The 26,661-nt window shown below is 45.6% G+C and overlaps 1 protein-coding gene across 4 annotated transcripts in view; it reads right to left on the bottom strand.

Annotated features, from left to right (window-relative positions):
• CAMSAP1 (calmodulin regulated spectrin associated protein 1) overlaps positions 1 to 22,685 on the bottom strand; it is a 33,307-nt gene extending 10,622 nt beyond the window's left edge. Inside the window, exons 1-6 of one of the 4 annotated variants that reach the window (XM_030506884.1) lie at positions 22,493 to 22,685; positions 13,541 to 13,703; positions 4,867 to 5,129; positions 4,513 to 4,674; positions 3,606 to 3,686; positions 2,586 to 2,618 (exon numbers count right to left, since the gene is read on the bottom strand). In XM_030506884.1, the coding sequence (XP_030362744.1) occupies positions 2,586 to 2,618; positions 3,606 to 3,686; positions 4,513 to 4,674; positions 4,867 to 5,129; positions 13,541 to 13,703; positions 22,493 to 22,561 (771 nt within the window). In that variant the 5' untranslated portion in view covers positions 22,562 to 22,685. Of the gene's footprint in view, positions 1 to 2,585; positions 2,619 to 3,605; positions 3,687 to 4,512; positions 4,675 to 4,866; positions 5,130 to 13,540; positions 13,704 to 14,192; positions 14,287 to 14,503; positions 14,856 to 22,492 lie in introns of those variants that run through there. The other 3 variants (XM_030506887.1, XM_030506885.1, XM_030506886.1) reach the window with 3 other exon arrangements.
• Positions 22,686 to 26,661: the final 3,976 nt, after the last annotated feature.

Genomic DNA, 26,661 nt, shown 5'->3' with positions numbered 1-26,661 from the left:
CTGGAAGGCTGTGTCTAAGCTCAAGCAGAAAAGCAACTGGGCAAGCAAAAGGACTACAGAGGCTAGCAGAAATACCTTAGAGTGTTGGGAAAAGACTCCTTTTACACGGTAGTGCATTAATATCACTTAGCATTTAACAAACTATCTTGACTGATGTGCTGATATACAGAGAATGTATTTAGTTGTCAGAAGAAAGTTGGATTTTACCAATGGGACCATAGACTGCCCAGGACAACCTGGGAAAGCTCTACACAAACACACACATACTCATATATGTCAATGTAGGATGGCACAGGCTGAGAAAAAATCTGTTCAAAGGAACAAAGGCCAGTTACAATCAGAGCACTAAGCAGCAGTTAATTTATTTTGCACAACTATACAGATGTTATGTTAAGCTTCCCTCGCAAAGGCAAGTAACTCTAAAAGCTACCTCTATACGCTAATGCTATTTTTCCTGTTCTTTTACCAGGTGCAAGCTACTTTTTTTCCCCAGCCTGGAGCACTCCACAAATATGTAATGGAATGTGAATCATACTGTACCACACGAGCATATTCCACTGGTTCCAGCATGCAGTGCGATAGGGCATGCATCAGATCGGGCTTACACAAAAAGAAATGGTGAGACACACGATGGTGGTTATTCAAACAAGAAACAAACCAACTGCATTAGCAACATCCATTATGCACTGGAAATGTGGTCATTAAGTCTGATAAAATAAGTATGCACACTAAGGTGAACTGGTTAGCTTAAAAGGTTCAGCACTTATGCACTTAATTGAAGGAAGCATATTAAAGACAAACTTCAGAAACTGAATTTTAAACTTTAATTTCTCCTGTATTTAAAGTAGATACAAATAATTCCTTTCCAATAGGCTTAAATGGAATTTAAACTAACTACAGTCAATACTGAGAACTAGAATTCCTTGTTTATTTTAGCTTTGGTGAAAAAAGCACGAATTTATCATCAGAGTTTTTGTATGGGCTTAAATTAATTCCTTATTTTTTCCTCAACTATTCCTCTCTTAATCATTCAGTCTTTTATATTGAAAATTCTGAATTCTTTCTTGTACTCTAAGCTGAGTTTTGTGGTTTGCTCCCTCCCCTCCACCCACACATACAATGTATGACATTTGTATGCATTAAAGTGCAGAAGTGGGTGCTACCGAAATAGAGACAACTCTATATTTAAAAAATAAATACATCACAAAAGAAAAACTATGGAAGTGACAGAGTCTGACAGCTACTATGGAGACTGCTAAATCCGTCAGTAAACCAGTATAATCTAAGTGGCAGTGGACTACCAGTGAGATAGCCTCTAGTTACTCCTTCCTTTACCACCGACTTGCTCAATGATACCCTTGCAAGTCATTTCCATTCCTGTAGCTTCTACTCTCACCCAGTTGTCTCTAAACAAAACATAAACCTGCTCAATTTCCTCAAAAGGCTATCAAATGTCTGCCTCAAATACAGATGTGGCCTTTAAGCACACTAGAATGTAAGTGATAAGCACTAGGTCAATACTTCACTACACACAGGTCATTAAAGGAGGCTGGAAGACAGGGCTCTGCCACGCATTTTATTAGCCTGCAGATCACCACTTGCAATTCCTTTATTTCAGATATTTCAAGTTTTTACTGTGGTCCATACATTTGGTTCAAGCAAATAAAGGAGTAAAGGGCAGAGGAGTGGGACTGAGCAGAGATTGCACCTGATCACACCTGCCTTTTCCAAGCACACTGCTCTTTGGAATTTGCAACGAGACAACAGCTCTCATCTTCCCAGGGAGAAAATGAAAACACCAACTCCAAGTGCAGGGAAAGGGTAGCAGGGCTAAGGAAAGCAAAGGAACAAAGAAAAATCTCTGCAAGTTGATATAAACCCAAGAAACTCAGCCAAAAGGAAGCAGGCTTGTGTACAAGTACAATTTGATTGTTTTTTTTCTGTATATCTACCGGAATTGATATTCCATTTCACATGTCACCATAAAGAAAATAAGTATTTTGTTCTGATATGTAAACTGCTTTTCCTCCTCCCATTATGGCAGCATTAATTTAGCATACAACTCCAGCAACTATTGTAATGGGTCCGAACTGGTTTGTCTAATCTTCTCCCCCACCTCAACAAATAATGATGTTCTGGTTTTGACAGGTTTACAAACCTTTGCAAGAGCATTATTTAACAAGCTATGGCAAAGATCTGAGTATCTGAACTATGGATTCAAAGATTAAACAACCATTTAAACTGACCAGCTTTTACATCACCTTAGTGCTATCATCAATTGCCTGCTTACAACGACAATAGTAAATGCAACCATTTCAACTGTTGTTAATTTTCTGTTTTTTTGCTGTTACTCCATACCCCTCACTCCTGCACTGTGCAAACAATTTTGAAGTGAAGTGATTATGCTATATGCTGTACAGTATGCAAAAATCATGTTATGAAAACTAAGCCTGATGATCCAAAATCTTACAGGTGTTTTTTTCAAAGACCATCTAAGAAGCATTGTAATGGAAGCAAACACTCTGAAGAAATTTAAAAAGCCATGATTTTGTGGATGACAACTGGTGTAAAAGTAGTTCACTTACAGGTACTAATTTCCAATACCATTTGGAAGGAGACTGCTCAGGAAGCAAGGAAAGGAATGTAGGAATAGGAAAGGAACATCAGCAATGCAAGTTAAAAGCAGTAATACTTAAATGCACTTCAGCAAAAACACTTTCATATTTTAGAGGGGTTGTAGCCTAGAAATTTAGATTTAAAAATATTAAAATGAGACCCAAAAGTCAATAGAATCATATAGTTAAAGGGATCCTTCAGACCATGCATCAACTTGTAAATGAAACAGCTCTTTAGTCCCTTATTGTTGAAGAACATTTTACATAAAAAGCACATGAAAAACCTTTGCCACACTGACACAAAAGTTAAATCAATTGTGCCTTGTTCACGTGTCACGCTTTTATCCCCTCTACACAGCAATGCCAATTTGAGGAAAGAACATAGCAGGTTTTCTTAAGGCTTCATTAAATCATAACTTGGGAGCTCAGATAGCTGATGCACAGCATGTTTGAGAAAGATCTGGTTTACATTCTCCAGAAATGAAAGTGTTCTTAATTTTCAGTGTTAGTGCATTGTGATACAATTTCAAGGGAAAAGGGTGGAAAAAACTACAAACACATGTAACACTTGAATGCCAAGAGTACGCTTACGAGATAGAACTTGAATAATTCTCTGAATACACATTAGACAATTCAACCATGCAAAATGAATATGCCCCAGCAGCTTTCAAAATATATAACATATATATTTTGTGCTGTGAAAGCTGAGTCATATTTATTACCCATGTAAAGTTGATACAAGTTATTTTAAGTTGAAGCAAATTGGTTTTGTCCAACTGAAACTTAAAAGTCAGAAGATACCAGTGGGCTTGAAAGGCAAGGAAGGGCACTGGTGATACACAGAGAACAAATTACATGAACAAAACCTCAGGAGTTTTGAGGACTGGGCACCTCACGTTTCTCCAACAAAGAAATTATTGAGATATTTATATTTAAATCCATTAACTATCAAAAAACCAAAAGTCACAACTGAAGACAAATTTGGTTTACCTTTTGGTGTCCTGGACTTTCCATTAGCTGCTGTTTTAATTTAATCTCTTTCTCTGTGATCTCTCTCATTTTAAGGTTCACCTAAAAGGGCACAGAATAGGAAAGATATTAAAATACATCTGAACACATTTTCACAAGTCAAGTTTTCTTCTTCTTCCCCTTACTTAATGGTCAATCCATTCTACAAACATAAGTAGTTCATAGAATAATGTGTAACAACAGTTTTCAAGACCAAGTCACTTATTAGCAGTAGCTATAATCACAAGGGAATCCTGGGTTTGCAAAGGAGACATTCTCGTTGGAATGTGATCTGTTGTCACTCAAAAGGGTTTCAGTAACGACCTCTACCCTTTGAAAAGTTTTAGTATTTCTGTTAAATATATTCAACTTAGTCAGAATTAAGTCTATTAGAATAAAGTTATTTAACATGAAACAATGCTTCACCTAAAAAAACCCCAAACCTCGTAGCAGCTTGTCTAAAAATAAAGAACCCAATTTCTTCAGTATTCCTAATTTAGTTCTTAATTATCTTCTGTATTTCAAAATTTGCCTTGAAAAATTTACCAGCTTTATTACAGCATCTCTAAGAAAAAGAAATTGCGTTTCCCTGCAAGTCTGATTCTCTTTCCCAATGCTCAGAGAAACCTTGGGAAGCCAAGCCTGAAGATGAAATTAGAATATGCTGCAGCAATAAGCGAATCAAGTACCATTAATAATAATCTGTATTAGGAGAATATTATACCCAGATACCATTGTACTTGAGGTAACAAGTGACAACACAGTAATTAAAGCAGTTCTCTTCAGGTGAGGTGGAAAAGGTGATAAAACTGTCCAGGTAAGAAAGATGGAAGGAAGACACTGAAAAGTGACGATAAGAAACAGACATGTTTCTCAAAGTAAATTCTACCTTGTTAATCCAGAAAACCATTGCATCCTCTAAATCATAGGGCAGTTCTTTTGAGGCACTGAATGTAGAGAAACGCTTGACACTAGCGACCACCTTTTCAATGCTGATCATTTCTACAGTATAGGCCATCATCAGAGCATCAATCATTGCCATGTGGGAACTCTAAAAGAAGAAAACAATGAGCATTGAAAAATAAAATCCTTTAAGAAAAAAAAAATTATATATTCTAACTGTATTTAAAATGAAAAATTCCTGAGGTTAGTGACCTAGAAATGAAGAGCTCTTCGTTCCATTAACTATTTTAAACAGTGTTAAATAAAAAGAAGATCATTAGGTGGATTTAATTAAGCTAACCATTTTGATTGGTGCACAGCCCAGATCAGATTCAGACACAGGTGTATCATCACTCTCCATGACGTAAATCCCTTTCCGAGACAGAGCCTGGATCACCGACTGGTGTCCCTGCAGAGCAGCCACCTGATCGCCCTTCAGGATGAGGCTGCAGACGCGGCAGTACAGCTCACTGGACAGCAGCAGCTTGATGACAGGCGGTTTAATGTGTTCCTGCTCATATTGATCGATGTAAAATGGGTCCTTCAGCTCCTCTGGGACGTTATCTGGAACAAAAAAACGTTTCAACAAGCGGCACCGGTAAGTGGCACCAGTTATAAACAGAAGTAAATGTTTTTACTTTAATTCAAAGGCAGCGTATGAACTAACAGGAAAAATACAAGCACAAAAAACCACCAAACATAATTAAGTCTGAAGTTTCATATTGCAAATGGTTTTTAACAGGTCTTTGTGCTTAAACTTTAGTTAAGTAAAGCACGTAGAATTGGCTTCTGACATACACATTCTTCATGAAAATTCCTATACACCACCAGTTTGCTTTCTCAAGAGACTAGAGTCCTTTTCAAGAAAGCACTTCAACACGGACACAAGTTCCTCTACACATCCCTAGTGGTCTCCCAGAATAAGGCCCAGCTTAATCAGCATGATACACTATCACCTCTACTGGTGAGTGCAGAGTATTTTAATTTTTATATGGAATTATAAATCATTTACTTAGCTCACAGGCTAAAACACTCCGTCAGAGTGGCAAAGTTGATATACCTTCAAAGCAAAATTTACAGCTACTTCAAGCAATATCCCAAAGCAATTTAGGATACACAGCACAGCAATTACACTACTGCAAGGCTCAGTCACCAAGAGGGGCTGGCCAAACATTCTCAAACTGAAAAAGGAAACTAAGCCACCCATTTCTTGGTTCTAAACTTCTCCACCAGTTTCCAACCCTCACAAAGACTTGCACTTTGGCTGCTCATCAGCACAGCTTTGTAGCTGGCAGGAAAAAGAGGCACTAACAACAACTAATATTCTGATCACTCTAAACATGTCCAAGACATTCCAAATCCATACATTACTAGCTGATGTGCTGCCAACGTTAAAGGTTGTGACACTAGAGCACAAGGCAAATGCCAACTGATCACAACAGCTGAAGGCAGAAGGAAATGCTGTTGTGAGCAATAGTTTCTTAGTATTATTGAAAAGACATAATCCAAGTTAAAAATAGATATATCCCAAAATAAATACTTCTACTCATCCTCAGTAATCAGACTAGAAGCTATTGATCTTTATAATAGCCTGGCAGTAATAATGAGTGTCTTCAACTCCAGGAAGAACACTTTCTAGCCTCAAGTGTGTTGTTTTCACAGCAGCCCAACATTTCATCATTTCCAAACATAAGATTCTATCTCATGCTATCCAGTCACTCTGAAGATCTTCCCCTGAAGTCACTTCAACTGTTCCTTTAAATACGTACATCTCCAGTTAAAAGAATTATTAATTTGGCAGTGTGTTTACTTTTCATTCAGCTCATTTCCAGAATAATTAAATCTCCCCATTCAAAAATACCTTCCCACCCATAGCATATCTTTGAACTGCAAAATGAGCCACACGGGATTCGTGTAGTGCAGAGCACTTAATGCTCATAAAGAAGAGAAACTGAGACAGAATGTTATCAAGTACGCAAGCCAGAATACATCTTAAATAAAAACATGCAATAAACCAGTGCTGGTGTAGCAGCTCTGACTGCCACTCAGGCATACAGCACCACCACTGTTTTTCAAAATGGAAAGCTCTTTGAAGTTCTTAAAAACTAAGATCACTATTTTTCCTTTATGTGACACTGACTGTTGTGATACACACACTATATACCAAAGATGGTTGGAAGAGACACAGTTAAACCCCCGTGGCACTACAGAAGTAGCATTTGTTAATGTGCATGTCCACTTTTAGTAAAATAGAGAATAAATTCAAATATTTTTAATCTTCTTAACATTAGTCAACCTGACCTAAAATCTAAGGCTGTTGAAAGCTAATTCCATTTAATGGTCATTGTCATTTCCAGAAGGAGAACTAGAGCTTCCATTTCTAAAGACCGAGGAAAGATCCAAAAATCAAAACATAAAGCAGCTCACAGAATTCAATGTTCTAGCTTCCTTACAAGCAGCTGCACCTTTAACAGTCAAAGATACACTGCTTTTTACTAAAATTATTTGTGAAAGGAAATAATAGGATAGTAGCTCATGAAATATCCATGAAGTAGTACACTTCTGGCAAGAGCATTAGCACCACTCCAAGTTTTAAACGCTTTTTTAAGACAAAAAGAAAAATGCAAATTCAAAATGTCTGGAATCTGAAGTACTCGGATGAGGGTTTAGTGGGAACATCTGCCCTCCACCAGCTCTGCAGACCCCTGCTGAGCAGGGTAACCGAGGTGACTGTCTGAAACTGCGCTGTAACGCTGGACAAAGAACCCTGAAGCTCCTCCAACGCGCCCGCTGTCCTCACAGCCCACCGCATCATCAGACACCTCACTCCACATTTCTCTTCCACAAGGTAGACCGATTATTTTATAGACTGTAACTACAAAAAGCTTTCTCTTCAACACTCACATACCCCCAAGGATACAATCTATTGGACTGGAGTCTTTACACACACTAGTAAAACAGAAGAGGCTATTGGAACATGAAGCTCAGCTCCCTGTATGACAGGGGCAGTAAGACCTCAAACATTAATTTTCACTTAAACTAGCGATATTTTAATGATTTTAAAAGCCTTTTCTAGAAATAAATGCATCTCGTTCTTAATGATGAGATTTCATGTCACAGAAATAAATATATTTTTTTAAATAAATAAATAATGCATCTTGTATCTTGGCTGCTGTTCTTTAGTCTCACCATCCAGCCAATAGATCTGAGATATTTTTCTTCTGTACTGAAGAACTCTCTAACTTAATGTTTCTGACCTCTGTGTAATGGCTTAAAGACAGAATGGATTTAGACTGACCAGGATCAAAGATGGGTGGGGATAACTTCTAGTACCAGGATAATTTGATTACTATCATAAGAAGTTATTAATAAATATTAATCCTCCCATAATTGCAGCTTATTTCACTGTAAACACTTGCCCAGTTTTATTTTCTACCTTAGTGTACTCAACACTTTTGCCAGCTAAATTTGCCTATCTGTGACAGAAGGAACGGTTTCATAACTAAACTGATGTCCTGACTAAAGGCCCACGGAAATTTTCAGATGCAAAACCCACATTCACATATTAACTTTACTATTTAATTCCAATTTACTTCATGCTGGACATAATAATACTATCCATTGCTCATTTCAACAACCCACTATGGATACACCAGCAGCCACCAGCATCATGGAGAGCTCTTCCCCCCAGGTTTTATGGATCAGACAAACTCCAACTGTGCCATACGCTTTTTGCTTGTCTCGCTACTGAATGTGTCAATGCTCTTCTTAGGGACAATGTCCCTGTCTTTCCAAGTCCCAGTTTCTATAAGCATCTTTTTCAACACCTTACTTTCGTGACCTATAACTGAACTTAGAGGTTAGAAAAATTCCATTCATTAATGGAATATACATTTATGCCTTGGAATTTGGAAAAAATCAACACAAAAAATTAACTTCCGAGCAATTAACTTCAAAGCTTCTAAGCCACACACTTCTGCTGAAGCAGTTTAACAAACTGTACCACAGCAAACCAAAACCAATTAAACCATATAAAAAGGTCTTTTATGTTACTATTTCATGTTATCAAAAAGCTTGCAAACACGTTCTGTTTTTCCTTATGTGCTTTCTGAGTTATTATCCCAGGAAAAATGTTTGCATCAACTTCCACGCAAGTTTTACAGTTTTAGACAAACTGAGGTGCTCAAAAGACATAAAGCTTAAGAACTATCAGTGGTTTTATACCTGATAATCAGATCTGTGAAGGCATACATCGTTAATTCAGTTTGTCTAAGTTTCTGTTGAAGAATTAACCACACTACACTCCATATCAGAGGTGACTGGATCTCTTTCACACACAGACTTCATGTAATTTTTATACCACATTACTCAGTTGCACCCAGTCAACTTATTAAAGAGCAAAATGCTCATTTTTGCTGTTTCCCCCACTTAAAAAAGCAAAGTAATAACATCGTTTTTCAAAGTTTCAGCAGCATAAGCTCTCATGTGTTCTTGCCCCACCACAGAGACACCTCTACCAGCTATTTTTATGAGATGAAGGACTCAAAACCAAACCATCATTATTTCTCATGAAGCGACTCTTTTGGTCTGTTCTGTCATAGCAATGAGTTCTAAGCTCTCCAAACAATGTCAGTTTCAAGTATAAATCATTGTATACAACAGAGTTTAGAGGATTACAAAAACAACTTCACTTGTAACAACCATCAGAGACGATTATTGCTCCTCCCCTTGCTTTAGGGTATCATCTCACTGACACAAACCTGTTCAAAGACAACTACCTGATTATGATTTGATAAAGAAAAATACAGCAATCTGAACAAATTTGACTTATCCCTTGAACTGGAGAAGTGGATACACCCCAGATCTTATTTTACCTCCAGAAGCATGAAGAACTGGTTTCACATGGAAAGAGAGCCAAAGCATCCTGGTAAACAGAATGGAGCTTATTCAAATTCTGAGCAGGATTTCATTAGTATCAGTATCTGTTCACAGAATTATTTAGTACTGCATGGATGTCCTCTAGCTGCAGATCATGAGCAGAAGCTCCACATTCTCAGCAACTAAAACCACCTGCATTATACTAAAACCATTCTATGTTGGTTCTCATTGCAGAACTGTATCATACTCCTATATTACATGTGAACATTTACATACAACAGGCAGGAAAAACATGCTAAAGACTTTGTACACCGCTGGTGAGAGTGACCGCACTCTCATTATCATATCTTTTGATCAAGCATAAAGCCACAAACCTGGATGAAGCGGAAGAGACAGTAATAACTATGGAATTCTTCACCCCGTAACCTTCACACGAGTAATATTCAGTGCTTATGAAATGGCATTATTAAAGAAACAAATGTTTAACTGTCAAACATTTGCAAAACACAACAGCTTGCTTAAATATATTTTTACTATAGACCTGAAGAAGCAGGGATCCCAGGAATTTAGGCAATTTAGCCCAGGAAACATGCTCACCCTCTACCAACCGTTAACTGCGGGTAGATATTACAGTACTGTAAAGCCTTCTTTAACAAGTATTAAGTACTTCAAAGACCAAAAAAAGCCACAACTTGCATTTCCCCTACAATGCATTACATTAGTCCTTGGCTTTCCTGCCTGTATTTTGCCAAAGGTCTTGGGGCTAATGTTAGCATTAAGTCTGGAAACAATGTAAAGCTCCTTGGTGTAATAAATAAGTAAAACCCACCAAGTTCATTTTGAAGAATCCAAATTTTATAGACAGATTTAAAGAAGCAACAACATTTGTTATTGAAAGGGTAGCAAACAGCCCACTTGCTCCCAGCAAGCTGCAACACTGAAAAACTCCCAGATACTCCTTCTACATCTAAACTTTAATATTATAACCGTGATGATGGGAAACAATTTCTATGCATAAATTAATGCTGTACTACCTAAATCCGCTGAGAAATCAAATTTTTTCATTGCCATTCACTTTTTTTCCATGTTGTATCAAATGAAAACACGCTGGTTGCGTTCATTCCAGCTGCTGCTGCTCAGGGCCCGAGGGGACAGCAGCACCGAAGGACCAGGTCTGCTCCCCCCAGCTCAGCTCTGTGCAGCGCGTGGTCCTGTTACCACTTGGCAATCTGGTCCATTCCACTGGCTGTGAAAAAGTGCTCTCTCCCACGGACAGCTTGCCAAGCCTCTCTGAACCTCCCACACTCACCTCCTGTGAACTGAAGTTCCACAAACTCAGTGGCACCCTTGCTCCTCGGTCACTTAAATGTAATGAATTGTATTTTCATGCTGCTAGTAGAATTCCTTAAAGTGCATGTTTGGTTCTAATCAAAGTTTGCTGATGAAAAAGATTGTTCTGTTCTAATTAAACTCTCTCTAATTAAACTGTCTCAGCTAAATGGACTTCCTAATCTTTCAAGAGCATAGAAGGTTTCCAGCTCCATGTACTCCCAGATTTATTTGGGGAGACAGATGACACTGACTGGGGAAACACCTTCCTTACAGCATCCTTCCCTGCTGTCCTCTGGAATTCAGACAAACAGTTGAAAGACCTCCCTCTGGAGTCCATCTGTAACAACCAGGCATCCATCACAGATAGACAGAAGGAGCTATGCGCTTCCAGAAACAAAGCATCCAGCCCAATTCCTATGCAAGAAGAGGGGTTGCCTCACTAGCAGGATTTGTGTTGAAGAGAGAAGGTAGCTGTGCTCAGTTGTTTGGCTACAAAAATTCTCTCTTTTCATGGCCAGAAGGGGAAAAAAGGAGGAATGCATCATCATATGAAGCACAGCCCAAACTAGGACTTCAACTCCAAATTACTTGTCATGCATGCTCTCAGTAATTTGTCCTTGAGAAAACAAAGAAAGGATAAGGAATTTCCCTGCTTAGGTGCCAGCTTAGATGTGGAGAATTTAAATATCCTTTCATGTAAATAGAAATAACAGTTTCAGGTAAAACCTGCAGCCATGGATGACTTCTAGTAACAGTCTACACTAGAGTCCAATTCCTGTTCTTGACTATTCCCACACTTCACTGTGAGTTTAGCCTTACTCAGATGAGAGTGAAATCCAGGATATGCACCAGCATTTGAAAGATTCAGGCACAAAATTATGTCAATTCATACACACTGATTCTAAATCTAACATTTCAGACAAACACTCTTTACTTAGCCATTAGAAGGCAGTTATGGAAACGCTATCAGATAAGAACTACTCCAGAACATGAAAGTGTTTTAAGATTATAAACAAAGCAGCATTTTTTTTCATCAAATTGAATTGCTTGGTAGCTGCCCAAGACTCACTGAGCAACATCCAGTATGTTAAAACAAAAACATATCCCTAAGATATGACAAGTATTAAGTTCAAATATTAGTCAAAATTATAATCACATAGAAACCTTTTTAAACCCATTTCTCTATGAATTTAAGAGGCTTATAAATGTCTTAAGTATTTTGCAATGCTATTCCAGAAGTAATGACCGAGTGCCTCAGCAGACTTGCTTTTAACTGGCCCAAGAGGTACAGACACAATCCTGAGTTCTGGAGCCCCAGAAGACAGCACCAAGAAACACAAGGCCATAAAGCTTTCTCTGCAGCACAGGATCCATGCCAGTCTATTCTAATGTAGGATTAACTTTCTTTCAAAATAAAGTCATAATATAAATAGTGTGTCTCCATGGCTGGAATATCCATTTTATCTCTGATCACTAAAAAGTCTTCAGGAAACGTTACAAACAATTCCAGCCACTGAAAAATATTTACATGAGGAAATGCCTGCTCAGTTCTTTTAAGTTATCAACGTTTTATTAACACCCTCTCAAAATTCCCATGTTTTTAAATGTAATCTCATAAACGTTTGATGGTTTTTTTGGTCTCTTGTTGATTGTAATGAAATACCTTCACTAATACTAAACATTATAACCCCATGATTTTCTGTTTTCCCCACAACCAAGATGATGAGAACACTGACAGCGCTGGAAATATTAAAAAAGAAAAGAATTTAGAAAAATATTCCAACAAGGCTTAATGTTCCATTGCAGGAATGGGCTGCTTTAGCCTTGTCACAAAGTAAGCTAGTGCTAAGCCATTAAGCATATTATGAGTTTGGCGAATTAGACTTAGATTAACAGGGCTACCTCATTTTCCAAAACAAGATTCTGCACGTTTTTATTATCTATTTTGTGCTGGATAAACAAAACCCATTAGTATTACATCCTATTTCTTCATAATGAAGCTACTTAAACTCAAGAAGCACCTAGTAACAATAATCCAGAATAGACAGACAGATCCAGTGCAAAACATGAGCAAATTTCAGTAAATGCCAGGAAAATACTTTACAAATGATACTCCAAGAATCTTTATTTTTCCAGGTTTGACTGCAAAGGCTTACGGCAACAGAAGGGAAAGATGAACTCCTCTATTGCCTACAACTTGCTGTTTAATGACACAGAACAGCAGTAATGTTGTACCTGCTCATTCAATGTTTCTTTTACATAAAAGAACGTTGCTGATCATAAATAGATTGATTTTTAGTTCATTTTGAGACCAAAACCACAATCTAACCAAAACCAGAAGACCTAACTGAACACACCAAGGATATCAAGGTCCTAGCATCCACTGGCCAAGATGACTAGCCAAGGAAGCAGACTAAAGCCTTCACAGCCTGGAAGGGCTCAGTGCTAGCAGTGACACACAGCTCTGTGGAAGAAAGCCTATGTGGCTAAAATGAGGATTTAAACATTTTGAGGTCTGACTTCTTCACAAGGGCAATCTGCGAGCGTTCACCATTACGTATGCTGATTCAGAGCATACCACATAGTTCCATTATTCCTGCCGAAGGTGACAGGAAACACACAATGTTACAAGAGAACTAACTGTCATATATTGTTATTTAAAACAAAGGTGATTTAAGCCCAATTTAATTACTTCTGGAATGACACGGGAGACAGAAAAAGCAAGAACAAAAAGAAGAATTACTCTTCCTGAGAAGTGATCTTACCTATTCCGTAGGCTTTAGCACAGATCCATTGTAGATTAGCAGCTATTTTTGCTCTGGCTGAATCATAGAGCTCCAAAGGGACAATCTCAACTGCACTATCTGCCAGGGCATCCATTTTTCTTCTGGTACTATCTCCACCCACACGAACATCAACATCCACCATCTAAAACAAAACAAAAGACAGTGGACTTTTACACAAGCCATTTCTCTCACTGCATTTCTGAAACCACAGAGGAGGGGAGCTGGCCGAACGGGATCGCGGGCACACGTTATGCCAGGCACAATACGGTGGGATGAACACCACAGGCCCGACATCCTTCAGGATATTCATCGGAAGGGCTTATTTCGCGATTTTAAATCCACTCGGAAATCAAAAGACATCCGAGCCCGGAGCGAGCATCCCTGCCTGTGGAAGGCAGGGATTTGCTCACAGCAAGCCCTCCGCCAAGGCTGCGACCTGGCGCTACCGAGAGAAGAAAGGAGCGGCCCCGTCACCTGCCCGACCGCTGCAATAAAGACAGGCCGGGGCGCTGCCGCCGCCCCCCCCCCCGCTCCCGCAGGCCCCGCTCCGCCGCCCCCCGCCGCCGAACAATGCGGGCAGGTACCGCGGCCCCCGCCCGCCCCCGGGGCCGCGGCAGGCCCGGGGCAGCACCTGGAGCTCCTTGCCTCGCCTCGCCCGGGCGAAGCAGCAGAGGTTCCTCGCCCGCACCCCCATCCCCGCGCCGCTCGCCCCGCCGGAGGGAGGGCAGGGGGCCGGCGGCTTCCCCCTCCCCGCCGCGGCCCAGCCCGCATCCCCGCCCCCACCCGGGAGGAGGAGGAGGAGAGAGAGCAGAAGGAGGAGGGAGAGGGGCGCAGCCCACCCGGCGCCGGGAGGCAGCTCCGCGCACGGCAGCCGCCGAGCCCCCGCCGCCGCTCCCCCCTTACACGCCCGCCCGCCGCGGCCTACAGGCCCCGCCGCCTCACCTTGCCGCGCTACCGCTGCCTCATCCCCGCGGCGGGGAAGGGACCAGGGAGAGGGGAAGGAGGGCGGGAAGGGGGGGGCACCGCCGCGGCGCCCCGGCAGCGTGCCGAGGGGCGGGGAGGGGGGAGGCTCGGCAGGACGGGGCCGGGGCCGGGGCCGGTGCAGGAGGGAGGGAGAGGGAGGAGGAAGAGGAGGAGGGACGGAGCCGCCGGGCCCGGGCTGCCGCCGCCGCCGCTCGGGACCGCGCGCGCGCGCGCATGCGCCCGCCTCACGCGCGCGCGCGCGCGCCTTCCCCTCTCCCTCCTCCTCCTCAGCGGGGCGGCGCGCGCTCGGCGGGGAAGGAGGCGGGGCCCCGCTCCCGCGCCGGGCTGTGTGCGTGTGCGTGTGTCAGCACTGCGCAGGCGCGGGGGCTCGGCCGCCAGCCGCCGTCGCTATGCAACGGTTGCCGGGGGAACGGGGACCGGCGCGCGGGGCCCGCCCGCCCTCCTCATGGCACCGGGGCAGGGCATGGCGCGGTCCCGGCCCGGGTGAGCCCTCACGGCACCGGGGCACGCACAGAGGCCTCGGGCCTGCCCCTGGTGAAGGAGGGAGCCCAGCCGCCTATCCCGGTGGTGACCCACTGGTGTGGGTTGCTGGCCCTGGCTGCAGTCCGCCATGAGCGGCTGAGGGACCTGGGGGGTTTAGTCTGGAGAAGAGAAGGCTCAGGGGGGACCTTCTCGCTCTCTACAACTGCCTGACAGGAGGATGGAGCCAGGAGGGGGCTGGTCTCTGCTCCCAAGGAACAAGGGATGGGACAAGAGGAAACGGCCTCAAGCTGCCCCAGGGGAGGTTTAGATGGAGATGAGGAACAATTCCTTCCCCAAAGGGTGCTCAGGCATTGGAACAGGCTGCCCAGGGCAGTGCTGGAGCCACCGTCCCTGCAAGTGCTCACACCCCGTGTAGCCGAGGCCCTCAGTGCCATGGGTTACTGGTGGCCTTGCCAGTGTTGGGGAACGGTTGGACTGGATGAGCTTAAAGGTCTTTTCCAACTGAGTTGATTCTATGATTCTATGAAGGTGATGGAGAAGGAGCCTTCCTGGTTAAGAGCATGGTGAACAACAAGAGAGGCTTGAGCTGCTTCCCCCGCCACCTTGCACAGCCCATCTGCCACACACACTGACAAAACACGGGCTGACAATCAGCAATATCACAAATAATTCCCCTCCAGACTTGATGAGTTAATAGCTGGTCGTGATCAAAGGATGCCAAAGACGGTTTTCAGGCAGAAGCCTGGCTTCTGCGTCTTGTGTGTTTCTTAGCAAATAGAGATTTTCTTCACCTGGTTTACATCACGATCAATAGACAAAAGCAAGAAATGTTTGACAGGCTGGTTGTTGTTCTTTGCAGGGTGCAGTTAGACTATCAAAACCACCTTGGGGCCACCCCACCGGCTACAGTTAGACCCCATTGTCCAACAGCCACTGTCCAGTGTCCTGCTGCCCATATGGGAGTCCCAGCCTCATCATGATCCAAACTGGATCCTGCAGATTAACTCACTTGACAAGTGAGTTTCAGGGCTCATGATTAAGAGAGTAGAGGCTCGAGCCTTTAATGCCTGTGCTGCATAGATGAATTATCTTAATATCCATCTGCTGAAAATGTGATTATAAGTTTAGCTGCACAACAGTGAGAGCAGACTGACCTTATTCTGCCTAATTTTGTTATGATTCTCATCAATTCTATTTTCTGCATGTAACTGGAAGGTAATATAAATGTTTCAAATCATTAAAGATTAATTTGGGTCTGTCTTAAGGTTCAGCATTCATTTCCTCATGTCTTAGAGTGCAAGCAGAGGGCATTCTGCTATGTGTCATCAGGAAATACAGTCTGGTGTTCAAAGGTTATTCCAGCCTCTATCACTCTTCCATACTGCAAGATTGTACACAACTAAAGTCAATGTCCTTTGCAAACAACTTGCTAGTTGTTTTATAATCTCTGTTCTAAGAGTTAGGCTTTCACTGCAGTATTTGCAGGTTGCTGTTTTGTGACGTTATCATTAGAACAGGCTGCTCTTGTTTTTAGATTAAGCATTAAGGCCCAATCCAAATCTCCTTAAATTCAGGAAGAATGGTTTCATTTGTGTGGTGGATTGCGCACTAAGTGGGCTGCAGAAACACAATGACCCTTTGGCACTTAGAGCAGGTGACCCGTATGCAAGGGAGAAGGTGCAACTGGGAGAAAACTGACCTACTTCTTCCTCTGACATATTTTTCCTGGAGGTAAAGAATGGATCCAGTTGTTAAACCTATCAGCATCACTTAGGAACAAAGTACATTTAAGAGCGTGCCAGGCTACCGCTGCAAAACCAAGCCAGTGTTCTCTGGACCCCTGAAAGTCTCAGAATAAAGAGTTTGGCTCAAGAAAATGGACATTGCGAAGAAAAAGCGTTGGGGGAGTCTAGCGTTAAGAAGGATACTCTTCTTTTACAGCCCTCTGCTGCACTTGGGATCCCGACCTTAACATTACCTCTTGCTCTCCCCCTGTCACTCTCATGGCACTATCCTCCAGATCCAAGTTTCGGTATCACCATTTTCCAGCCTGATGTGTAATGTGGTGCCACTTCTTCCTCCACAGTAATACCCTGAAAGTGCTGCTTCGGGCATTTGCGTGTCCCTAAGTGGAAGCTGAAATTGATGCTTTGGAAAACTTTGTAGATGATGATGAAGTGGTTTGTCAAGAACTCGACACCATCCCACACCAGCGTCCTCAAAATTGTCCTGGAGATAAAAAGCCTGCATTTAAATGGGAGGGTCCTCAATGGATTGCTAAACGTGTTTGCCTTTTCCACAAGAAAATGACTCTTCCATATTCAGTAGCAGCAAATTCATCTTTAATTTGCCTACTACTTGTTTCTTTCCTGTACTCCACTACTAAACCTGCTTCAAGGCTTTTCTTCTGGAAAATGTTAGTACATTGCTTTTCTATAGGAACTAATTTTCCTATTAACCATTCCGAGTGGGTGTACCTGCGAGCTGACAAACACTGCGCAACTTGTCTTCCAGCAGAACTCAGTGTAATTACAAGGAGGCAATACCTGTGAGAAATTACCATATTCAAACACGACACCTATTGCAGGTAATGAAGCTAAACCCGTGTGCTTGTTCTCTGCCCTCCTGGAAGACTGCCTGGGATTTCGGTTTCTTCCACTGTGTTTCACTTATCAATATCAGAGAGCACATGTGGAATAAGAATATCTGTCCCTTGGCATCCTGAGGACATCAGATCTAAGTTTATATTGTAAAAAAATATATATAGTCTCTGGCAATATAAGCGTGCTGTGCACTGGGATGGTGTAGGGTGGAGATAGTGCCTGGGTATGTGCAGAAAGTAAGAGCTGACCCATCAGTGGCACCTTCCAGTTAGAAAGGCCAGCAGGGAATCGGGATTCTCCCTCAGCATTACAAAAAGCACCTTCAGATGAAGGAAAATGCCTACCTGCCACAGACTGCATGAAGCCCATGCTTCACTGTCCCCTGCAGCTATTTATGGAGAGGGATGTGATGTCTCTGCCCATCGCATAATGCTCCTAGTGCTAAAACCAGCAAAAAAGAAAAAAAAAGCAGTGCTGGGCAGCCTGATTTCTGCTTCATTGACTTTCCTTAGAAGGACTTTCCACTCCACAAAATGGTGATTTCTCATCCTTCATCTCCTTCCTTCCTCTCCCCAGGCAAAGAACAGTCATCAGCAGGAGAGTGAGCCCTTCCCTCCACTGGCTCCTCAGACACTACCCATGACCTGGCAAGGTTCATCATGCCCAACTCCACAACGCAAACACTGTGCAGGTGGGTTTGCACCCGGCAGCACCACCACAGAGCAAACAAGAAGAAACCATTCTGGTCTGGTTCGTGCTGTGCTCCATATTCCCTCTGGACAGTTTATAACCCACATCCTTCAGGACTGAGCTGCTCACTCATTATTATTGCTGGGGGAGTGCTCGATAATCTGCCCTTCTTCATCAGTGTGCAAAGGCTGGTGGCTCTATCTGGGAAGAGGTTCTTTACCTTCAGTCTTGCTCAACAGCTCCTGCTCTCAGGACCAGCCAGAGGAGACAGTCAAATGAATAGAAAGGATTTTGTCCTCTTATCATTGCAAAATGATCAACAGTGCGAGGACAGCCGCGGCAGAGCAGTGCGGAGCAGCTTGTATGCACTTGCCGCCCAGGCTGCCTGCAGCCCTCTCTTTGTGGCTCTATTTTCAGTCCTAGACTAATTTTGAACACTGCTGTATCTGCTTCCCTCTGCTTAGTTCTGCAGGGCCTCGTTTGCCCTTAATATTGCCAGCTGAGATTGACCTAAGAGCCTGGGTGCTTCTGGAGGTCATTGCATGGGGTGAATGCTGGTACCACCACACGGACTACCTGGGAGGCAGAAAAGTCCATCTCCTCTGTGCCAGCCAGGTTTAGTATCCCCCACCCCATACTAGAAAGTTCAAAAAAAGTTATACCTTGCTAGAAATTCATTAAGGAAAAAGAGTTGTGGTCAAAAAGACATTTAAAACATCACCCAAATGAGTGGAGCCAGGGTACTGTAACGCAAGAGTGAAGGGGGGGGCTGGCAGACCCCCGATTCAGTTGTGCTCTGACAGCTCAAAATGTCTTTTTCTCCCCTGCACACAGTTTCCTCTGACAGTTCATCACATTGCCAGCCTTAAGGAGAAAAGAGCAGAATATTATTCTTGGTAATAGAACAGTCACTTCAGCGCGATTACCAACACCACGGGAACAGTTTCTAAGGCATGATGCTGCCGTCAGTCATTACTTACATCCAGTTCTGTAACTCATGAGGAATATGCAGTGACACGGCCTTGTGCATCAGGAACCACATGCAACAAGCAGTATTTTTCATGTAAATACAGAAAGCAAATTAAGCACAGATAGCAGGACTCCATTCATTCATGTGTTCGCATTATTTTGAAGGTAATGTGCATGCAGCTCAGCTATTATGCTGAGGAGTGCAGGAAGTTATTCAGATTTATTTCTTTTCTCTTTGCTTAACATCTTTGATGTGTAACCAGTGGTGCCGAGGAAGCACCGCTTCATGCCTCTGATGTTTGGGCCTTGCCTGGGCTTCCTTGGGGCTACTTTGGGGGGTTCTCATATCCCCCTGACCACAGGGACTGTCCTGCTCCAGGGAGAAAACCGCCAAGCAGGGAGTGCTGTCTGCTCTGCTCCTCGCAGAGGGGCTTCCCCTCTGATGGGCATTAAAATAATAGTATTAAAATAGTATTGAATACTCCTCCTTTTCAGCTCTTATCTCCAGAGCGCTGTGCAAACATGAATTATTGACTCTTATGGCTGGGGGAAGCATTGTCAGAGCAAGGGGTGGCAGCTCCTGGGAGCCTGGGAGATGGAAAGCTTCCCTTTCCGTCTGTGAGGAGTGGGATCTCCCTCACTGGGCCTGCGGTTATCCGCAGCAATTACAGCTCCAGAGGCGCTGGTGGTGGGGTTTAAGTGCCTGCATTAATAATAGGAGGGGGTTTAACATGTAAGATGTGTTTATCTCTAAGGTTATTTATTTTTAAAGTCCCTGGACTATATTTAGGAGCGTGCTGGATCAATAGCATTTACAGAGTTTTCCAGAGAGACTTTCACACCAATAGGTTTGATCCCAGTGCGCCTTCCCTACGCCTTGTCCTTCCTTGAGCATCCCCAACCAGGGACTAGCTGGGTGAGCGCCGAAAGGTTGTTGTCATCATCAGATTAATGAGCAAATTTCTATGTATCTTTATATTCATTAAACCCTTTTCAGCAGTCAGAGTCGGGCAGTGTTCAGAGATCACTTTAAATGGGAGCTGTTGATTTGCTTTACCCAGATGATTTCTTTTTAAATCACTTTTTTCCTAAGGGCACTTTGGAAAGTAAAACTCTATTTACCACAAATGTATAACTGTGCAAAGACAGAATAACTCATCTCCAACTTTTTCGGTGCTCTTTAAACATTATTGGAAACCAATGAATAATTGAAAGGCAGAAGAAATGCATGCAAAAAAACCCTAATTGAATTCTAAATGCCAGATCTGCCCCTGCTCCTGATTGTGTTTTGTGAGGTGCAATAGCTGAGAGTAAGATTGAATGTGCTCAGCATCTTCATGGAACCATGGAATGGTTTGTGTTGGAAGGGGCCTTAAAGCTCATCCAGCTCCAACCCCTGTCACGGGCAGGGACACCTTCCACTAGAGCAGTTTGCTCCAAGCCCCTGTGTCCAACCTGGCCTTGAACACTGCCAGGGATGGGGCAGCCACAGCTTCTCCGTCATCCCAATAAATGCCATTGGAGTTTGTGGCTGGAGCAGTACAAAGCTCTGGTGCACCAATAACTGGATTTCCAACCAAACGGCACAACACTCCTCTCTCCCCATGATCCAGCTATGTGGTTATTCTCTCTGCAAAGTGTTACCTTTGGGAACTCACAGCAGGCTCCAGCCAACCTTTATCCAAAAACGTGTTACAACATCATTATTTCACCAAAGCATTTTACATTCGTTGCACAGAGGGAGGTGTTCACACGGGAACCAAACCAGGGCCGCTTTGTTCCAGGTCCCCCAGGGGATGCACAAAGGTGGAAGCTGCCTGCCAGGTCCTGGAATATCACCTCTTCCGCCCCAGACACAGGAGGGATGAGCCTGACCCAGGCATTTCCCTTTCCCTGTGGCAGGTTTGTGTTATGGGCTGGAGATACAGGAGGAATTTTGAGGAAAGGGCTGTCATTCCTGGATTTTAAGGCTTCTCCCTCTACAAATATAAACTGTGTGGCCCTGGGCTGAGGGGACAGCACTGCACCTCACTCCAGGTGATTTTGGTGTGCGAGGCTTCAGCCCAGAGAGCTTCTAAAGACAAATGAACTGCCTCAAAAGACACTTAAAGCATCACTAATTCACCACAGCAGGGTCTGGTGGGGGGGCGGGTAGTGGCTTCCCACTGCATTTCACTCATTCCCATTCAGTATTTTTAGCTCCTGTCATTCTGGTGGGACACAGCTCCCGGTTCACCTTAGTGCCAGCCCCGTGCTGCAGCCAAGCCCTTCACCTGGCAGCCCTGTCCCCTCTCACCCTGCCTCTAGAGAGGTGCCAAACCAAACACGGCCTTCCTCACCCCCTTGGGTCCCTGCCAGCTTGCACATGCCGCACTTGAACGCTCTTAAATCTGTAGCCAGAGAAGTATGTTAATGCACAAATTAGTCAGAGTAATTGAAACATCTCAATCCTGCTTTTCCGGGTCCTATTTACAGCAAGAACTTGATGACTGTAAAACTCACATGCTGAGCAGGAAAGCAAACCATGCCAGCACTCCCAAGCCACCGGCACAGAACTACAGCCGAGGACCTCAGAGCAGAGGTCATGCCGTGCACCCCAGGGCATTAGCATCCCAGCCAGGAGCATGGGGACATGGCTAACCCCTGCCTGTCCCCTTTCCTGCTCCTACCTGGGATGCTAACACCCTGGGGTGCATGGCATATCCCTACTGCTGCAGAGCTTGGCACACAGTTTGCTCCCTGCACACCACACGGAGAGAGGCCGTGCCACTGCGAGCAGCACCCAGAGCTGAAATGTGGATGGTGGTGGCCCCATCCTGCTGTGACAGGGGTGACCCTGCTGTCCCCATTGAAGCAGGCACGGTGCTGGTGACCTGGGCCATCAGGCATAGATGCTACCCCCATGTGTGGGGCTGTATGGACCTGGCCCATATGTGCAGCACCATCCCGGTCCCCAGGTGTGCTGAGGGTGATGCCCCAGGCTCCCCTCGCTCCCAGGGTTCAGAGCCGGCTGAGAGCAGCCCATACCCCCTGGCTGGCCCTGGAAACTGGGGTGACGGGACCCCTGGGGCTGCCAGGAGCACACAGAGAAGGGGATGCTGCAAAGGACACCCATATCCATGGGGCTGGGCCATGGGGTGCTGGTCAGGACACACAGATGCTACAGGACCCCCAGCTGAACCCCCCAACAGCGCTGACTTACCGGTGGCAGCCGTCGCCATCCTCGCAGCCTCGGGTGTCGCGGGGGGCTGTGCGCAGCAGCCTGTGGCATGGGAGCCCATGGCACGTCCCGGGGGCTCAGCACCGGGGGGCTCGGTCCCCTCCGCTCCCTGGGAAGGGCTGGGGGCAGCGGGGCAGCGCTGTGTTCCACAGCATCCCCGCCGTTGCCACGGCAACTGCTGAATGACTCACACTTATTGTGAGTGACATCAGAGATGCAGAGGAGGGGGCCGGGAGCAGATATTCCTAGTTTGGTTTTCCTGTTAAAGATGAAAGGGTTTGTGCTGGGATAACATCCGGATCCAGCCCCCCTGAGCAGCATCTCGCCAGGGTCTTGGAGACCTCTGGAATTAGGAAGCAGGAGGTGCTGGAGTCCCTCCATGGGTCCACTGGGCATGAAAGGGGCTGGGGCACAGCAAAGGGGACACTCCAGTCACATGAGGCTCCGCTCCCCCAAGCTGCACTTGGGCCTCAATTCTGTACAAAACACAACCAGGTTGAGGAAAATGGGTAGAAATTGCTTATCTTGTCTGGCTTTGCCTTCACACCAAGCATGAGAACAGGGGGAGGTCACCTTCAGGGGCTCTTCATCTTGAGCCGCACTGCCCCTGCCCATCATCCCAATGGGATCCTACGTGTATCCCAGAGGCATTCACAGCTTCCATTGCCAGTAGCCTGGCATGGTCACGCCATGGGAGCTGAAAAGGGGCTTTGCTTGGAAACCAGTCAAGAGTAGGGAGGAGCATTTGCTGGACACATGGATAGGGCATTAGGGATGACCACAAAACGTTCCACATTCAGACATTTCTCAGAGCGTTTTGGTAGCATGTGTGCTCATAGCCACACAGGGCTTCCTTACACACAGCCAGTGACACTGATGCTCCATCCCCTCTCACTCACAGGCTTTGTCAGATGGAGCCTGATGAGACAGAGGGGAATATTTTTAGTAGGATGAGAGTCCTGCTTGAGGCTCTGCACTGAGCAGGGACAGCGCCAGGTCACAGCAACACAGCAGCTCCATAATCACCAAGACATAAACTGTTCTCAGCCCTCCATAGGAGCAGCCCTGGGGGCATCACTCAAATCCCCCACCAGACACCCTTTAGGATCTCCTGGGCATCCTTCCTTACATGAGTTTGGGATGAGGGAACCCAACACTTGGGGCTTTTATTTTTAGCCCAGCAAACTATAAATAAAACCCATGGTAACCCATGGAAATCTGAGTGATTGCTCAGCCCAGGAAGTGATGGCACTGGGGAAGCCCGCAGCAATCGGAGCTGCACCCCCGGGTCCAGTAGGAAAGGCAGCATCCGGCTTCCAGACACCCGGATGAGTGGAAATACAGGGAACTTCACACCATTGATGGGCTGGGCCACACTGGGCACGACGCTCCTGCAAGGAGCGTCCTGCCTGAGCTGGCAGGACAGGGGAGAGGAGGAATGGGGAAGGATCACTCATTTCATGGAGGATTGGGTGTTTGTTCTTGGTGTGGGAGCGGGGAGGAAGGCGCCCGTCTGTGGGGAAGGCGGGCACGGGGGGGAACCAGAGAGCACCCCATGATTCATCGCACGCAGCCTGGCAACGAGCTCCTGTGTTGGGGAACACACAGATGGAAGCGGGCTGCTGCAGCGCCGAGCCTCAGCACGGGAATAGCCGGCTGTGTCCTTTTAAGGATGATTTACAAGGGTCTATCTTCCTTTTCTTGCATGCTTCCCGGAGGAGCAGCGCAAGGTGCGGGGGTCCAGCAGCCCACAGAGCCTGGCTCACCCCAGCTGGGGCTGCGCTGGTGCCTGGCTGCAGGGACCACGTGGAACAGAGCAAATCTAATCCCATGGGCCAAGAAATCCAGAGAGATGTCCCAAATCCCAGCACAAGCCTCACGGAATGGGAAGAGGTTGAGGCGGGAGCATGGCTGGAGGCAGCAGGTTTAGCACCGGGGCCTGCGCTATTCTAAGGGCTAAATAAATATTCAATAAATAATAATTCAACTCAACTCCAGGCACGTGGGAGCTGCTGCAGGTACAGGACTCCCAGGCACAGATTCCCTCCGGGAGCAGCCAGCCCTTCCACAGAGGACAAATAGAGGTTCACTGCAACACAAATGTGGTTTATGCCCAAGCTGCAGCTCATAAAAGCCAAGTAACCACATCATGCATAAGCGCTACCAGTCTCCCATGAGTTACTGTTTTGAGGGTGCACCAGTGGCTGCTCACACTGCGCAGCACCGGGGTGCTCAGGCAGTTCTTGCCCTGAGTTAAGTGCAAAGCCACCGCAGCCATCGCCTGCACCACGCACACAGAGCCCTGGCTCGGACCCAGCTCCCTGCTCCACACACACACGCTGCTTCCCAGAGTGGGAGAGCTCGTTATGCAACTGCTGATGGCATCGCTCATGAAACCTGTTTGAGAGCTCAACCTTCCCCGGCACAGCAGAGGGGAAGCGGCAGAACTGCATCCTGGGGTGCAGGATCCGTGCAGGACCCCAAGATGTGGGGTTTGCATCCCATGGGGTGCTGCATTAACCACCCGCATCCCAGCACCCGGCTGCGCTGCGGGAACCCAGCGCCCAGAGGCACCGGTGAACCACTCGGGAGCCCCTCGGCACTCACAGGCTCTGAGCTCAGGTCTTGTATCTGGGCACTGACCCCTGAGCCTGGCATCTGACACCCCCGGGGAGCCGGTCATCTCTCCAGGTTTATTTTGGTCAGTGTGGTCTGGTCCAGCACATCTCGAGTTACTGATGTCCCTCCCCCAGCTCCACCAGTGACCGGATTCCTGCTGACACGGGATACACAGGGCTTGGGCGCTGCTGCCCCTGCTCAGGTCACGCTCGCTGGCAGTTGTACCAATGCTGCTCACACGTGTACACCACAGACCTGCCCGTTTCCAAGCCCTTTTCCGGGACCAAGCCACCAGAGGAACAGTCCAGCTCACAACTGCACGTCCTGCCTTTGAAGTGAAGGCTTCTGAATAGCAAGAGAAAAGAATTTGCTCCATTAATTCTGCTCCAAACCCACTTTCTCTGTAGCAAAGCATCCCCAGCAGCCTCCAGAGCTGCTGCTTCCTTTGGCCAATTCCTTTCTTATAATAGTCACCATTAAAACAAATGGCACAATTAAGCACAGAACAAAGATTTGGGTTGTCACAGAGGGGACAGTGCCTTGGTCCGGGTGCTGCCCTTGTCCTGTCCCTACAGGCCCTTGTCAAAACCCACTCTCCATATTTCTTATAGGTCTCCTGAAGCTATTGGATGTGCTGCTCCTCTTTACGGGTTACTGTGACCACTGATTCATGGGAGACGGGTGAGGGCACGGGAGGAGAAAGCCCGAGCCCTGCACAGCGTGCTGGGAGCGGCTCCATAAACCACCCATGGCTGGGATGGGAATGACTCTCTTGCCACACTGTTTGTGTTGTCAGCGATGCCTCACCTTGCCAACACCAAGTTGCATTTTCACAGCCAAGTGCAACCGGTACTTACCATCCCCTCCCTTTGCAGCCCGGACGTGGCTGGAGGCTGCTCTCGGCTGAAGCACCAGCGAGTCTCTGTCCTTGTCCCTGCTGCAGGACACCAGCGACACGTCTCCATGCGCTTCTGGCCTGAAAGCCAGCACGCACCTCAACCACCACCCATCTTGTCGCTCAGATAGCAGCACTTCTTCATGTTTAAGGTGTGGATTTCTGCCCAGACCTGCTGTACCAGTTTAGGTTCAGAAGCACCATTATCTAATGATACACCACGAGCTGCTTTAAGGGGTTTTGTGTTTAAATGAGTGGAGAGCTGGACCTTTGAACTGTCCTGCAGCCTCCCGCTCACCTGTGCAATAAAGGACGTCTGAGTTAGGGGGCATCTGGCAGCAGAATACCTGCATTTAGCACCACCTCACTCACAAACCTGTGCTGAACAAGCAGCATTTTAATGTCTCATACACTAATCCTCCATCTTTCATGGGACGCAATGAACATTAACTCCTCACCAGCTGCTGTACCACGTGCTGAACAAACAGGCTGCTGGCAAGTGCTCTCCTTGGCCTGAACGTGGTGTGAAAATGCTGATAACCTCACCTCTTCCTTACAGAAACCACCTCACGCGTTCATACTCCTCATCAGTTGCCTCCAAGGCAACCACACACAGCTCACCGCCAAAGAGCCAGCA

This window comes from Strigops habroptila, chromosome 15 (assembly GCF_004027225.2).
Source record: "Strigops habroptila isolate Jane chromosome 15, bStrHab1.2.pri, whole genome shotgun sequence".
NCBI classification, from domain to species: Eukaryota; Metazoa; Chordata; class Aves; order Psittaciformes; family Psittacidae; genus Strigops; species Strigops habroptila.
Note: the sequence above shows the minus strand (reverse complement) of the source record. Positions and strands in the feature narration are given on the sequence as shown.